We start from the raw sequence: 17,889 nt of genomic DNA, 5'->3' as shown, positions 1-17,889 counted from the left end.
CTGAGACACCGGTTCACCTTTCAACAAGACAATAACCCAAAGCATACTGCTTTACGCTACACTCGAGTGATTTAAGAGGAAAAGTGTAAATCTTTTGAAGTGGCCTAGTCAAAGCCCAGACCTTATTCCAATTGAGAATCTGTGGTCAGACTTGAAGATTGCTGTTCACCAGAGGAAACCATCTAACTTGAAGGAGCTGGAGCAGTTTTCCTTAAGGAATAGACAAAAATCCCAGTGGCAAGATGTGGAAAGTTTATAGAGACTTATCCAAAGTGACTTGCAGCTGTAATTGCAGCAGAAGGAGGCTCTACAAAGTACTGACTTTAGGGGGGGTGAGTAATTATGCACACTAAAGTTTTCAGTTATTTTGTCCTAGTTGTTGTTTGCTTTACAATAAAAAGAAAACCAAATGTTCGCAGTTGTAGGCATGTTCTGTACATGAACGATGCAAACCCTCAAAAAAACAGTGAAGTTCCAGGTTGTGAGGTAGCAAAACACAAAAAATGCCAAGGGGTGAATACTTTCGTATTATATAAATTAAATTATTACAACTTATTATCTCCAATAGAACTGAGCCACATATAAGCATAACAATCTTTCAATTGAAGCAATGCAGCTGGCAACAAGATTGAGTGGGAATTCTAGAGGTGGAACCTTGACATGTCCAGTATTTTTGCGGAATAATGCTTCAGACATTAAAGTATTCAATTTATGTCTTATTTACAATGTTAAAAGAAGCAGAGCCTAACTTTAATATTTTACCAGTGAGAATTAAAAGGAAAGATTTTTTAAACCAAGGATAAAATAAGCCATAAATAATAGGATTAAATGCCGAATTGAAATAACCAAGCCACAGGACAATATTGTATATGTCATCAGAAATAAAAAAACTGAGATATGGTTCAGCCACAGTAAGAGTGAAAAAGGGCAACCAGCAAAGAATGAAGATCCCCATCACCAAACTCAATGTTCTAGCTGCTTTGTTTTCGGCATTTAAAAGAATTTTCTTTTTATTGCTTTTTTTCTGAGTTAAAGAATTAGGAATAATATTAATCAATTTGGCTTGTTTATTTGCAACAGAGAAAATGTGTATGTAAATTCCAATCATGAAGGTCCCTGGAATAAAGAAAGAAAACATAGCAGAGAATATGCTCCAGATTTTGTTAAACACAAGGGAACAAGATCCCATACAAGGTACAAGTGTCTCCTGCCCCTCTAAACCGTCAGTATTTACATTTGATAAAACAAGACCAAATGAATAAAGACTGGGCACAGACCAGCTGACAAATATATAGAGCTCTATGACAGAATTGGTTATTTTCCTGCAGTAATGAAGAGGATGACATATTGCATAGTAACGGTCAACAGCAATGAAGAATAGATGAAATATGGAGGTAGTGCACAATGTCATATCAATGCAGCTGTGCACTTTACAAAACAGGTCACCATAATACCAGCATGCAGTTATGGACCTCACCATACTGTACGGCATAACTGTAAGCCCAAGCAGGAAATCTGCAGTGGCCAATGACAAAATGAGAAAGTTGGTTGGCGTGTGAAGCTGTCTGAAATGAGAAACTGAAATGATCACCATGAGGTTTCCCAGAATTGTAAGGACGATAGCGCCATATATGACAGAATACAAGGATATATCAATAAGCACAGGTCTGATAGTTCCAGAACAGAAAGATGTATTTAAACCATTGAAGCAAACTTTGGTATTTTCCATCTTCTGGAAATCAAGTCTATATAAAATAGTACCATTATCATCTCTTTAAACACCCTGTAAAGAAAAAAATTAGGAAACTTTTAATCTTTGATTGCGACAACAATATGATTACATGTCAGAATCCAGGAGAAAATGTTGTACTTGTTCGTGCCGTTGATTATAGAAGACGCCAATTTCAGAAAGTTAAACAGACATGCTGTTTTATTCTATGCATTTCGAAATAAATTACACTTCTTCCTCAGGAAAAAACATACATGTATGGTTTTTCCTGAGGTCAAGAAGTATAATATAATTCGAAACGCATCGAATAAAACCGCATGTCTGTTTAACTTTCTGAAATTGGCGTCTTCTATAATCAACGGCACGAACAAGTCCACAATTTTCTCCTTCTTTCTGCTCTAAATGTTCTGATGACCTGTGGATCTTCATCAGCTGAACAAGACTTTAAAATGCACAATTCTATGGACCAGGTTAGCATAATCTGTTATTCTTAATTTTAAATGTTTGTTGGATAAGACTGTCTTACGCTATTTTTTCTCCAGCCTATCTACTTCTACAACACCGGCAGTACCTTGGAGCCTGTGAAGTGGCACAGCTCTGTACATTGTATTGTAGTTATCAATAGTTCTGCAAGCTCTTTTCTGTACGATTCTATACGTTAAGAGTATATAAAGTTTTAGCTACAATATTTGTACATACATATCATCAGTGTAATTTATTACTAATTTCTTTAAAGTTTAGCTCCAGTTAGACAGAAAAATGATTACAGAACAGAAGCCTGCACTACTACTGCTTTTCTAACTAACATTGATCAGTTATTTTGCCCTGAATATGAGCCTGGATCGGCAGTCGTTCATGTTGTTTTCTGCACTATACGCTCACACTTCATTCTAGCACTCGGGATGTAAACCTTGGAGACAGCATAGACCAGTACTAGTGTGTGATGCTTTTATAGGGCAAAGTCAACGATAAAAGTGCATTAAATTTAAAAAGAATATTAGAGTGCAAGCTCCATGTACTATATTTATTTTTCTAGCGGGAGGTACTTTTTAAGTGACAGTAACTTTATTTATGAAGGATAAATACTTTTCTAGTAATAATAGTGCTAGTATGGTGGATTAAAATCAACTAAACATATTAATATGCTATAGATTTCTAAGTAGATCTTACCTTGTGCATTGTTCATTGACCTGTTAGTAGCTATAGTAAGAACACAAAAATTTCAGAGAGTTTCCACTGTAAGTATAGATTTTATAAGTGTAAAAAAATACAAGCGTATATAAAAAATTAAATAGCAGCACAAAATTGCTGAAAAATTCTGTTCTAATTTTGATTGTATGTATAGGTTCTTTCACTTGCATGAGGTTGAAAAGCCTTAAAAATGGGAAATAAGGAAAAATGTTATCATATTTGAACAGCATCGAAATCTTACAGAAATAAAATATGGCTATACTATAGAAATTATCGTAATTTTACCGCAGATTACTGTACCTGTTTTATTTCATCAGTTCCAGGTAATTTTTTTCAGGAACAGATTGTCTGTTATTTGAGATCTGGTAGGATGAACAATGGTTTATATAGCCAGTTTTCCCCAGTAGATTGCACATTGAGGACACAAGGGAAAAATGTCAGCTGCTTAAACTGTTTTCAAAGAAAAATATAGCAGGGCTGTATCTAAAAAAACTTTCTGAAAAAATGTCCATGTAGGTATTATAAAATCATATCCATAACACAATCTGCTCTAGATCACAGTAGTACAGACTATAATAATTCACATTGTCTGAGAAATATCAAACTTTCCATAAAATTTATTAACATTTGGAAATCTGAAACAAATATTTGCTGAAGTGTCACATTAGCTGTTATGTATAATTTTGGCAATGACATTGTAAGGCTGTGCCAGTGACTGTCTGGTTCCTGCCCCTGAAGACAAAAATCGCATAAAGTGAATAATGTCGTGTGTTTTTATACATAAACTGTGATATGTGAAGTTTGAACTATCTCATGTGGTTTTAGTAATGTAATGTGTAATAATGATGAGCAAGCACTAAAATGTTCGGGTGCTCGTTACTCGAGTCATGCAAATCGTAATGCTTGGGTGCTCGACCCGAATGATGAGTAAAATGGAATTCAATGGGAAGCTCAAGCATTTTTCCGGCTGCCCCTACCCCGGAGGTCTATAAGGGGTCAAAAAATTGGTGAAATCAATGGAAACAGTGCTGGACTGTCATGGGAACGGCATGGGGAAGACCCCTGGAAGCATCTCTGAATCCCAGGTTGCTCCTGTGAACAATGCTGTCAGAGTATTATGCCACTTTTACAGACTGACAATAAAACATTCAAAAACAAAAATAAAATGGATTTTGTTAAGAAACATTCTTTCCAGGTTAATGACTTGTATATAAGGCAAAATAAATAAGAGAAAAAAATGCTTATCCACACTTTGGGCTATGTTCACTCATAGTGTTTTTGTTGCATTTTCACACGTTCGCATTGCTTTTGACGGTGAAAAAAACATTAAGCAGGAAATGTCATTTTAAAATTTTACTACCTTATCTGGCCATGTGGTGTTTGAGACATGATCAGACACATCCTGTTTCACTTAAGAAGGAAGGACTCTGAAAGTCACAAAAAAATTTTTTCAGGGCCATCAGGAAGTCCTCACTATTTGTCGAGGGCCATCAAGTGGCCCTTACTATTGTTAAAGGGTTAGCAGTTGGCCCTCACTATTGTCAGAGGGCTATCAGGCGGCCTTCAATCCAATTTTACATGGCCATCAGGCGGCCCTCACTCTAATTTTAGAGGGCCAACAGCCAGCCCTCACTCAACAGTTTTAGAGGGCTAGCAGCCAGCCCTCACTAAGAATTTATGGAGATCCAGCAGCTGGCTATGCTTTGCATAGCTGTATATTGCTACTGCAATATAATTTATCCATCTGAGGTGTGAAAATTTTCTGTTTCATATTAATGCTGTAAATTTAGAAGCTTAGAGGGCCAGCATGCAGCCCTCACAATTTATTGAGGGCCAGCAAGCAGCCAACACTATTTTTAGAGGCCATCAGGGGTCTTGTGGACAAGTGAGATCAAGATAGAGATTTTTGTTAAAGCACACCATTCAACTGTTTACTGTAAATTGAATGATGCCTACAAATAAAAGAACACAGTAGTTAAAGTCAAATATGGTGGAGGTTCAAAGAAGTTTTGTGGTTGTTTTGCTGCCTCTGGCACAGGGTGCATTGATTGTGTGCAAGGCATCATGAAATGTGAAGATTCCCAAATAATTTTGGGTCGCAATCTAGTGCTCAGTTTTAGAAAGCTGGGTTTGCATCCAAGGTCAAGGGTCTTACAGCAGGACAATGACCCCAAACATACTTCAAGAAACACCCAGAAATGGATGGAAACAAAGCACTGGAGAATTCTGAAGTGGTAATTCCAGCTCAAGTAGCGTAAAGTCTCCCACCACTCTTACATACAAATGCTACAGACAAACATGCGAATAGACACATTAAATCAGTTAATTTTGCCTGCTTTCAGAAATTTCTGAGTAAAGATCACCATAAAAAGCATGAATCTGTCAATGAATGTATGGAAATCAAGTTATGGACAGTGGAAGAGATGTATGTGATCAGAATAAACACTAATTTCCAGCAGATGATACTTAGCACCTATCCCTCTACTAAATGCAGCTAACAGTGGTATTTATAGGGAATAGAATAGATGTTACCTTGATATTTTTTTGTAGGTTTCTGCAGCAAGGACTATAAGGCAATAATCTCTGACTAGATGTCTGTAATACGCTATCCCTACTGCAACTGTTAATCCGTACTTGAATTGAAGATAAGAGCGGTATTATTAGAGAATTAGCCCTGAAAAAAAGCTATTAGCTTAACGTAGCAGCATCAAGGACTGTTATTTCATCAACCCTGCTGCTGAATACAGTGGAGCGTTTCACATTCACTCAGCCTAACATGGAGGAGACCATAATTTTCTGTACTTACTGTACAAAGTCTCCTGTTTCGACTGTGAAATCCTGTATTTAGAGCGATAACTCCCTATTTGATGACTACTTGACAGCCCACAAGGCACTGGATCATATACTAATAGTATCCACTGGCTCTTTTGGTTTCCAAAAATTTCCCTCAACTAGTAGGTGGAGCCTCTGAAAAGCATTTTTCCCATTGCTAAGGAGTGGGTCTCCTAGACTGGTAAAGCGTATGCACTAATGGAAGGGATGCGAAAAATTAGAAGGAGGCAATCCAATACCCCTTTGAAGAGACATAGTGGAGGGCCTCAGAAAACATTTTTTTACCATTATTAAAGAGTGGATATTGTAGACTGGTAATGCGCATGCTCTAAGTGCATGAGCTGAAAAATATTTACCCCTGGGGGTATACATATATATCAAAGAATGTTAGAGGTAGTGTGACATGCAGAAGTAGTGCTGTTGCTTTAAAAGCATTCAGCAACTATTAGAAGTAACACAAGCACATGAGACAGGAAGTGTTGTGCTCCAGAAGCATCCAGTGACTAGAAGGGTTAACGCAGTCACAGGAGAAGGGGGGTGTTTTAGCAGAGCCCCAGGGGGATTGTGGTGAAGTTGTTTACTGTCTGGCTGGAGCCGAAGAGAAAGGTGGTGCACGTTCTGCATCTCACAGAAGTGCCCCTGCAAGTGAAAAGGATTCAAGTTAGGAGTGAAGCTAAGCACTGGTCAGGTAGAGTTCCTGAACTAGCAGTGCAGAGTATTGTCATGCAAAAAGATAAGGACTGGAAGAAATGGTGTCACAGGGATCATCTCTCTCAGCAAACCCTCTCCCTATCCATCTCACTGTGCTGTAAAGAATGCTGTGTTCATTAATGTGCCTTTGCATTAGAACTGTGCTGTCCTGTACTACTGGGAAGACTGTGAACTGCTGTGCTGCTAAGGAAACTGTACTGTTTGTCACTGGAGCCTGTTGCTCATAAGACTTAACTTGCACTGGCTGTGCGGCTTCTTATTAAATGCTACTGTTCTACCATTTATGAGGACTTTTGTCAAGTGTGTCTGGTCAGCAAGTGAAACAACCTACGTGTCTGGGCCTGAGGGTCAATACCCCTGTGTGCCTGAGAGAAGCTGCAGCACATGGTCTATGGTCGCCGTGAGTAACAGTTCCCCCAGGATTCCAAAGAATTCATGTAACCTGTCTCGCCCCTATCTGAACCTAGTGGCATGCCTGTAACAGTAGGCTTCTAAAAATTATTAATGGGGGCATTATAAAAACTCTTAAAAATGTATAGTGAGGGTAGTATGATCACCCTGTTGATATGGTGGTGGAGGAGGATGAGGAGAAGGAGGAGGATGACATAAAAAAGATGATCCATGTTTAGGTGGAAAGGGGTGCATGGGAATAGACCAGAAAAAAAACACACACACTGGATTTGAGTTTATATTTCAGTGCTGTCATCTGGTAGTGTTGAGAAGTTTGGGCCAATCCAGCCCTTGTTCATTTTGATAAGAGTCAGCCTGTCAGTATTTTCAGGCAGATGCACCTATCAGTCAAAATACCCCCGAAGGCACTAAAAACCTGCTCTGGGTAGTACCATCTGTAGCACAGGCAAGCAGCTCCTGTTCCTCCTCCTCATTATCATCAAATCCGCATTGAGAAGATGAGCTGAGGCTGGGCTGTGTAGCATTACTCTGTAAAGTTTCTTGCTCCATCTCAACTTGCTCCACCTGCAAAGCCTCCTCTTTAATTGTGAGCAGCAAGATGCTGATTATGGTGTCATCACCGCTCACCATCTTGGTCGGGGGGCTCAAAGTTTTGTAGAACTGCACAGATGTCAGACATCCATGGCCACTAATCAGCTCTTGTGTGCGGAGGCTGACCGGACATGTTGGACCTGATATTCAACAACTGTACTCTGCACCCCACAAAGCCTTGCCAACATATGCAATGTTGAGTTCCAACACGTGGTGACATCGCACACCAGTCAGTGAGCTGGAAGCTGCAAACGCTGCTGCAGCACTGCTAGAGTGGCGGAGGCTGTAGCTGACTTGCGAAAATGAGCACACATGTGCTGTAATTTCACAAGTAGCTTCCACAGATCTGGATAGGTTTTGAGAAATTGCTGAACCACTAAGTTGAGCGCGTGGGCCAGGCATGGTACATGTGCAAAGTTGCCAAGCTTCAGAGCCGCCACTTGGTTCCGGCCACTGTCTTACATGACCATGCCTGATTGTAGGTTCTGGGGAGAGAGACACAGATCTGTCTGGTCTGTTAGAGCTTTCAACAACTCTGCGGCAGGAAGAGGAGGTGCAGAAACTGCTGTAGAAGGTGGTGGAAAACCTGATTGAACTAGGGCCTGCAATCCTTGGTGTCGGTAGCATGTGTTCCGTCACATTGTCTGACTTGGTTCCGGCTTCCACAATATTCACCCAGTGTACCCATAGGGAAAGCTTCCCTGGCCACAAGCACTTGTTCATATGTCAGGGGTTAAGTGGACCTTTCCAGTAATTTCTTTTGGGGGGCAAGGGTAATGTTATGGGACATGTGCTTGTGTAAAGCAGGGACAGCACACTGGGAGAAATAGTGGCAGCTGGGGACCGAGTACCAAGGGACTGCCACCGCCATGAGTTTTTGGAAAGCTTCCATCTCCACAAGCCTAAACAACAGCATTTCCAGGGAAAGCAGGCTGCAACTGTGGCCATTTAGTATTGTGGCCTGTGGGTGGATGGCTGCATATTTACGCTCGCTTTCCAAGGTCTGGGATAGGAATAACTGAACGCTGCACTGAGAGAAGGACATCGCTGCTGATGGTGAGACAAGTGTGCAACGACAGGTGCAGGGTGGGAGGCACACAGGCCTTGCCCATTTTAAATTATGTATGATATGTTGATGCTGAGAAAACTTTGCAGGATTTGTATCGCAGAAAATTTAACACACCTCAGATGGACTTTTTTCACTGCTTGCATTTATAGCGATGCTATTGCAACCAAACAAGTCTGCCTGTATGCTTTTAACACACCAGTATAAATGCTCTATTATATTTTAATGCTGAGAAAACTTTGCAGTATTTGTATAGCTGAAAATTTTGCACACCTCAGATGGACTTTTTCTCACTGTTTGCACTATATAGCGATGCTATTGCAACCAAACAAGACGGCCTGTATTCTTTTAACGCACAAATGGACTAGTATAAATGATGTATAATATTTCTTTTCACAACAATTTTCAGGATTAAAAGCAAAAAGAATATTAGTAGCCCTGAGAAGCGCTATTGATATGAGTTGCAGCAGAAACGACGTGCAACGAACACTATCCTGTCCTACACTATACCTTCGGCACAATCTCTCCCTAAGTGTTGCTAACAGCAATATTATTGTTGATTATAATGAGCCCTAATAAGGGCTGTTGTTGCAGTTCAAAGAAATATGGTGTTGAATTGCTGCCTATACACAGCTAAAATTCTCTCCGTCGTTCGGCAGCAACTCTCCCTGCTCTGCCTTTTTCCGTTGGTAGACTGTGACGAGCATAGGGTCCCAGGTCTTATATAGAACCAGTGACACTATGTGGCCAGCCAATCACAGTAATGCCACTACCAGCATGGCTACGCCATTACAGTTACTGGCAGGCAATCCCAGCATGTTTATTGGCTGTCTAACAAGAGCCTTACAAGCTTGGCGGGGACTCGAGCTTGTGACACGCCCCCGGGGCAATGGGGTACTCAGCAGCCGGGCCTATGGATGTTGGGGAGGTATGTCACAGTGGCTGGCCCGGTCCGTGGCCCAGGGCGGTCAACCAGAAAGGGGATTGTAACTTGGATAGAAAAATAAAAATAAATAGTTTGTGACGCCACCTGTGGTACCTGGTATGGCTTACCAGCGCTGCTGCAGACCTCCAGGGGGTGATGGGATGGCAGCTGAGGTGTTTCTGCACCCCACAGGTGGAGCGGGCCCCCGGGGCAGTGTGCAGTTTGATGGTGGTGATGCTGGGACTTGTAGTGCAGGCGGATGGCGCAGCAGGAGTAACTGACAGAGACAGGGGATTCGCTTCAATACCTTTACTGGTGCGGATGTCAGGTATGGTCCAGGGTACTCAGTAGGATGGGTGCACTTCAGGACTTCTCCCCAGTAAGCGGGTATAAGGCCTCCTGGTCCATGTCTGCCTCTCTGTATGCTCCTGGCCAGCCTGCAACTGGGCCTAGCTTATGTGTCGTGCTGTTCCTTCACCTGTCGCTCGGTAGTAGGACCTTCTGCTGGCAACCACTATCCCTGGTAACGCTGGGGCCTTCGTGGTTCCTGGTCCTGTGACGGGTCTAGCCTTAGGTCTTCCAGGGACTTGTAGTCCTCCTGGAATGCCGGTGATCCCTACTGGGTATAAAGGACCCCGTAGGCGCGGACCCTGTGTCCGGTTTATATACTGGGTTGAGCCTATGATGCTCCTCTGCCCCCTCAACTCCTCTCTCCTTTCTCCTCTTGCCTTCGGCCACACTCAGGGCCCTCAATACGGCAGCAGCAGACGCGCTGCGTCTTCGCTGCTCTCAGCGTCGGCACGCTCTCAGACTCTCTCTCAGTCTGACTCCTTCTGACTCACTGCCTGGCTCCACCCTCCATATATATATCCCTAATGGGCTCCCTCTGGTGGCGTGAGGTGGAAGGGTGGAGGTGTTTGTATGTAATGAGGGCCTCTTGTGGAGAAGTCCGTCCATGCACCCTGGGTCCTGTAGTACCTGTGCGCAGCAGGGTGCCACACTTACGCTCAAATATTCAAAAATGCTTGCAGAGTAACGAGCTTCTCAAGCACACTGATGCTCGATCGAGTAATTAGTAGTGACGACGAGCACACTCGCTCATCACTAATGTGTAGTAATTAGTGATGAGTGAATTTGTTCAAAATCCGAACTTACAACTTAAATTCGACACGAATATGGCACATTTGGATTCGTGATGGGAAAGGCGAGCACAATTTCTTAAATTCTGGAAAAATCTGCAATGTTCGGCAAATAAATGTGGGAAAGTGATTGCGGGGCAACTACAGAGTTTTTAACAGTTATTCTAGCATAGTACTTGTGCATCATGAGTGGGGGGATGTGTAAGAAGAGTGGGGGGACTTGTGATATCTCCGAACAGGTCAGATCAGCGGTGCGCTTGTAATCTTTTTTTTTTCCTGTAGGCGGTAACTTTAAGTCAGGAAAGCGCGGCTAGCCAATCAAAGTGCAGGAAGCATCCACACTGTCCAGACACAAGGATTTATGTCATTGGCTGCTGACATCACAATGTCCTCTCTATATAAAAAGTAGACATGTGACCTAAGCGCCATTTTATGCATGTCACTCGTGATAGATGCTGCTCCTGCACCCTGCTCATGTCAGATAGTGTAGATAAGTCCTGTGCTGTGTACCGGTCAAATCGATGTTTTTTTTTTTGTGCAATTACTGAGATTCTGAAATTTCTGCCAGAGCAGGGCCCATGCCATAGAACTGTGTTGTGCACCGGTTGAATTGTGCTCCATGCACGAGTATGACTTAAATCTATTTTTTCACGTGCTAATGTGATAAACTAAGCAAGCTTTTGTAGCCCACCGTTTGATTTTGTGGGGTTTAAATTGAGCTGTATGCAGACTCTGCAGAGCTTCTCAGTGCAAAGCACAAAAAAAATTTCTTTTTTTTTTCCATTTCCTAATGTGATAATGCAAGCTATAGCAGCCCAGTGTCATTTTTTGGTGGGTGAAATTCAGCTGTATGCACAGTAAAAAAAAATTATTGATTTTTTCTCTTGCTAGCCACAGTCCAGCAAAGATTTTTTTGTCACAAACGCTAAAAGCCACCTACTATTTTAGTGTCGTTGAAGTTCAGCTGTTTTCAGAGTAAAAAAATAGATTTTTTCTCTTACTAGGTAGAGTCCAAAAAAAAATTTTTTTCTGTTTGCAAACATGTTACACTCTGCTATACGTCAGCTGCAATGTTAGTGGCGGTGAACTTCAGCTGTTTTCAGAGTAAAAAAATATTTTTTTTCTGCTGCTAGCCACAGTCCAGCAAAGATTGTTTTGTGTCACAAACATGTTACACTCTGCTAAAAGCCACCTACTATTTTAGTGGTGTTGAAGTTCAGCTGGTTTCAGAGTAAAAAAAAATATTTTTTCTCATGCTAAGCAGAATCCAAAAAATATTTTTTTTCTGTGGCAAACATGATACACTCTGCTATAAGTCAGCTACTATGTTAGTGGTGGTGAACTTCAGCTGTCTTCAGAGTAAAAAATATTTTTTTTCTGTTGCTAGTCACAGTTCACCAAAGATTGTTTTGTGTTGCAAACGTGATACACTCTGCTAAAAGCCACCTACTAGTTTAGTGGTGTTGAATTCAGCTGTTTTCAGAGTAAAAAAAAATAATTTTTCTCATGCTAGGTAGAGTCCAAAAAATAATTATTTCTATGGCAATCGTGATGCACTCTGCTGTAAGTCAGCTACTACGTTAATGGCAGAGCAGTTCAGCTGTTTTCAGAGTAAAGAAATATATTTTTTCTGTTGCTAGTCACAGTTCAGCAAAGATTGTTTTGTGTCCAAACTTGATACACTCTGCTAAAGGCCACCTACTATTTTAGTGGCGTTGAAGTTTGGCTGTTTTCAGAGTAAAAAAATTTTTTTCTGTTGCTATAAAGAGTCCAAAAAATATTTTTTTCTGTCTCAAACGTGTTACACTCTGCTATAAGCCACCTAGTCCTTTAGTGGCGGTGAAATTCAGCTCTATTCAGAGCTTATGTAGAGTAAGAAAATCTATTTTTTGCTGTCCCTAACATGATTCAGCAGGCTAGATCTGAGTTTGAAATCGTTTGGAGAATATCTCGTATGTTATACAGGCGTCATCCACAGTAAAAAAATACTTTGTTCGGTTCCTAAATTTTTACAGCAGGGACATCTCAGTTTGAAATAGTTTGGAGAATATCTCCTATGTTATACAGGCCTCATCCACACTAAAAAAATACTTTCTTCTGTTAATAACGTTATACAGCAAGCCATATCTTACCTTATCATTTAGTGCCACTGAAATTCAGATGTGTGCAGAGCTGTTGCAGAGGAAAAAATCTAATTTTGTTCTGCTAATAGTATGCTCCTACCACAGTATCTGAGCAACATGAGTGGGAAAAAGAGAGGTCATGGTGGAAGGGGCAATAGACTTGACGATCAAGGTATATGTATGTTAGGTGGTAATGTTAGTGAAAGCACTAGTGAACCAACACCGTCATGTCCTATCCAAACACAACTGACAACTTCTGTTACTGGTCAGGCTACTCCACTCCCTTTCTTTTGCAGCCGCACAGCGATTGTTGATAAGGGCCAAAAAGAGCTCCATTGGATGGAAAGAGCTTCTTCAAGTGGCCTCTCCTCTTCTTTCTCCAAATCAACATCACACACAGTAAAGTCTGCAAAGGTGGTACCCCAATTACCCTTGCTTCCCCCCGCGTCACAACTATCCAACTGCCCAACTGACTGTAGGGAACCACAGAAGGGCGAGTCTGTAGAACTGTTCACCCATTCTATATCATGGGCATCAGAAGTATACTCCAAACATTCACAGAGTCAAGAGGAGGAAATAATCTTCATCGATTGGATTCGGGGCAGGACGAAGTAGGGTCCGAGCAGGTTCCTGAGCCTCGTCACAAGATGTTAACCACCAGAGAGAGAGGTGATCCTGATGATACCTGAGGCTCATGTGGACTGTACTGTACTGTCAGGGCAACAAGAGGAAAAGGGTTACTCTGAGGGCGAGGAATGGGATAACACATTGGAGGATGACGAAGTTGAAGATCCTACTTGTTGTGAACCCAGAGTCACACAGCCGAGTAGCTCATCTAAGGAGGTGGAGGAGGAAGACGAGGAGGTTATGTTTTGCCCTACGGTGCAGACAGAGTGATGCAAGCCCGAGGGCACTGCATCCTTAGCCACAACTGTGTTGCCTATGGTTGCCTAGCCTGGGCCTTTTTTGTCACCACAAAGGATGAGCCAACTCACATTATCTATAAACTTTGCGATAAAAATCTCAGTAGAGGGAAAAACTGCAATAATTGAACTACTACATGCATGAACGTTTACATGCACAAACAACATGCATTACGCTGGGAATCTCACCGCACTGAAATGCGGACAAGCGGACCTCAACAAACATCAGCTGCCTCATCAGCCGCATCCGCTGCTTCTTCCTCCTCCTTTGTTACTGTGCCAAGCATTGTCATGCAGATGTCACGACAGGTGTGAGTGCAACACAGAGAGTCACGCCAGGTGTGAGAGCAACACAGAGGGGAAAAGGAAAGGGAGCCCAGACACTAGGGAAAAGGGGAAGAGGTGACCTCCTAATCTGGACTAGCATCACCCTGTCTCCCCCTAATGTCCCTATACAGCCTCCGCTGCTGTCGCCGATCACGTGCCTTGCCCTACTATCCCTGGTGTAAGGCTAAAGCTGGGGATGGATGGAGATGAGCACTAGTCAACCTCTGCTAGCACTCTAAAGACAAAAGGGGATGACAACACAGGGGGACAACTCAGCTTTAGAAGAACTCCAGCAGGGCACACGTCGTCAAGACTCCAGAGAGGACGTGATGCTGCTTCAGTCAAGTTCCAAGTATAAATGAGTATAACCGGCGACGCCCACCTAGACACACCAGGTATACATACACCCAGACTAAAGGGAGGTAGTCGCTGGGTCCTAAACACAGCCTCCTATCTAGGCAGCTGTCTGCATTGCCAAACATGGAGATCTCCTGCAAACCATTACAGGGTGACTGTCTGTCACGTCTGTCACACCCTTGACTGCAAGTCTCCCACCGCAGAACCTCCGGTTCTCCACCCGCTCCAGTCAGCCTGAGTAAGAGCCCATCAGTAGTAACTAAAGCGGATTTGTCTGCTGTGTTAGTTTCTCAGAACACACCACATGTTTCTCAATCTATAACATTTGTGCCTGAACCTCACTCACAGTCCAGCAGTTTGTCCATTTCACCATACTCTGCCCTCTCTCAGCACTACAGCCAGCCCTCGGTTCCGCAGCTGTGGTCACGTAAAAGATTGTTTACACATGACAAAGCTAAGGGGTTGCACTTCACCATCTACAATCTGTTGGCCACGGAAATGCTGCCTTTCAACCTGGTAGATACAGGCGGCTTCTGAAAGCTGACGGCCGTCGCAGTTCCCCAGTACCAGAAGGCCTAAATGTTTTCAAATGTGAACACTTCTGATTGAGTCTCCATCTAAAGGGTTGGCTGTAGGGGAAGAAGTGTTGGTCCTAATTATACTATTTCTACTGTAGTGAAATTGATGTCACTTTGGTGGTTTTAGGCCCAAATGTTTTCAAATGTGAACATTCCTGATTGGGTCTCTAGCTACTGGGTTGGCTGTAGGGGATGAAGTGTCGGTCCTAATTATACTATTTCTACTGTAGTGAAATTGATGCCACTTTGGTGGTGTTAGGCCCTAATTTAGGGAAATGTGAATACTCCTGATTGGGTCTCCATCTGCTGGGTTGGCTGTAGTGGAAGAGGTTTTGGTCTCCTTTACAATAGTTATACTCTAGTGAAATTAATTTTTTGGTGCAAATTTTGTTCTCACAGGAGAACACTTCATAACATAGAAATTGCTTTTCTTTCTACCGTGGTATGTCAAGCACCTACATCTCAGCTTAAAATTTTTTGGGGGGGCATATTTTTCTCCATACAGAGGTACACAGACATGATAAACTCAAAATTGGTATATAAAGCAGGCTACATCTCCGCTTAAAATTGTTTGGGGCAGATATTCTTCTCCACACAGGAGTACACAGACTTGATAAACTCAAATTTGGTATATAAATCAGGCTACATCTCCCCTTAAAATTGTTTGGGGCGGAACTTCTTTTCCACTCAGGGGTACACAGACATGATAAACTGAAAGTTGGTATAAAAAGCAGACTACCTCTCAGCTTAAAATTGTTTGGAACAGATATTGTTCTCCATACAGGGGAGGGGAAAGTTGGGTCCGAGCAGATTCCTTACCCTTGACTGTACTGTGTTGTCAGGGCAAGAAGAAGAGGAGAGTGACTGTGAGGGTGAGGAATGGGATAACACATTGGATGATGATGAGGTTGTGCATCCAACTTGGTGTGAACACAGAGGCACGCTGCTGAGTAGCTCATCTGAGGCGGTGGAAGAGGAGGAAAATGAGAAGGTTACATTGCGTCCTATGGTGCAGACACGGAGTGATGCAAGCACGAGGAGCACTGTATCCTTACCCACAGTGACCAGCAGCGCTCTCGGGTCTGCAGCTTGCAGAGGCGGCAAGGGTTGCCTAGCCTGGGCCTTTTTTGAGACCGCAAAGGATGAGCCAGCTCACGTCATCTGCAAACTTTGAGATAAAATACTCAGTAGAGGGAAAAAGTGCAATAATTTGACTACTACATGCATGAACGTTCATATGCGCACACAACGTGCATTACGCTTGGAATCTCACTGCGCTAAAATGCGGACCAGCGGACCTCAACAACCATCAGCTGCCCCATCAACTGCATGCGCTGCTGCTTCTTCCTCCTCCTCTGTTACCGTGCCAAGTATTGTCACGTATATCTCCCACCGCAGAACCTCTGGTTCTCTACACGCTCCATTCAAGCCGAGTGAGAGTCTGTCAGCTGTAACAGAATTGGACATGCCTGCTGCGTTTGTTTCACCGAGCACACCACATGTTTATCAATCCACTGTAACATCTGCACCTGCACCTCACTCACGGTCCAGCAGTTTGTCCATTTCACCGTACTCCTCCCTCTCTCAGCACTGCAGCCTGCCCTCGGTCTTGCAGTTGTGATCATGTAAAAGACTGTTTCATCCTACACATGACAAAGCTAAGAGGTGGAACTCCACCATCTCTAATCTGTTGGCCACGGAAATGGTTGTGTCAGGCCCTAATGTTTTGAATAGTGAACACTCCTGTATGGCTGCTTTTTTACTGAGGAGGAAACCGGAGAACCTGGGGGAAACCCCAGCAAACATGGGGAGAACAAACAAACTACTTCCAGATGTTGTCCTCTATCATCATAAAGGACTTAGCTCGTTGTCTAGGAAACCGACCACCACTGCTGTCTACCTTGTGAACATTGTGTTGAAGCTTGCAAGGTGTCACGGGTTTACCATGACAGAGAGGAGCCAGAAGACCCCAGCATTTGATTCCTCCCACTCCTGCACTCATTAGCAGCTTTTTACCTTCATATTAATCGGTGCAGGGGTTAATCTGTTCAGTTGTGAGCTCCTGGAAGCTTACTGTGATTTAGGTTATCAGCAGATTTGTCCCATGTATCTCCCCTACTGTGATAATGCTGTACCCAACACATCAGACTGTCATCTATTGTGGAAACCTTGATAAGGAAGCTGAAGATCCACTTCTTGTGACAAGCGTACAATCTGTGGTAACCCTCGCTCCAGCATACTGCTGCACGACTAGCTGTACCCTGACCTACCGTATCCTCACCCATCCCTTGTAGATTGTTTGTGCGCCCTTGCAGGTAGGCTCCTTTCTCCTCTTGTACCAATCGATGACCCCTTTTCACATGTAAAGCGCCACGGAATAAATGTCGCTATAATAATAAATAATAATAAGAGTACTTGTACTCTGGATCAATTGATGGCACTTTCCTGGTGTCTACCCCTGATTCGATGTGTTTTGGCAGCTTTTGGGCCAATTTGAAGGTGTTGTATATACATTGTTTTTTATCCCCCCATTGAATCCTATGATGTTCGGAAATGTTCGTTGAACATTCGATGAATAAATTCGGCGGACGTTTAATTATTCGGAGAACATTTCTGAATCGAATATTGAAATGTTCGCTCATCTCTAGTAGTAATGCATAATGCTTTAGGTAATGATGCTGCTGTATAGGTACTGTAAAGGCAATGCCTAGTGTGAGCAATATACACTCCAGCACGAGTATAGGGTAAGCACAGAATAAGACACAGAATAAGATTTAGGACATGAGATAGAGTGTGATAGGCATTGTAAGGGTAATATGCTTAGCTTAGTGCATACTGATAGATGATAGTGACTGAAGATAAGTACAGTATAGACCAAAAGTTTGGACACACCTTCTCATTTAAAGATTTTTCTGTACTTTCATGACTATGAAAATTGTACATTCACACTGAAAGCATCAAAACTATGAATTAACACATGTGGAAT

General features: G+C 42.6%; 1 protein-coding gene across 1 annotated transcript; it reads right to left on the bottom strand.

The window, feature by feature from the left end:
• Window positions 1–709: 709 nt before the first annotated feature.
• On the bottom strand, window positions 710–1,729 carry LOC141258579 (trace amine-associated receptor 4-like). The gene has a single exon (XM_073673551.1). The coding sequence runs from the start codon at window positions 1,727–1,729 to the stop codon at window positions 710–712; it is 1,020 nt and encodes a 339-aa protein (XP_073529652.1).
• Window positions 1,730–17,889: the final 16,160 nt, after the last annotated feature.

Source organism: Phyllobates terribilis, unplaced genomic scaffold, assembly GCF_046119375.1.
Source record: "Phyllobates terribilis strain yellow unplaced genomic scaffold, ASM4611937v1 Scaffold_3__8_contigs__length_932513732, whole genome shotgun sequence".
NCBI lineage: Eukaryota > Metazoa > Chordata > Amphibia > Anura > Dendrobatidae > Phyllobates > Phyllobates terribilis.
The sequence above is the reverse complement of the archived record's forward strand: the minus strand, read 5'-3'. Positions and strand labels throughout refer to the sequence as shown.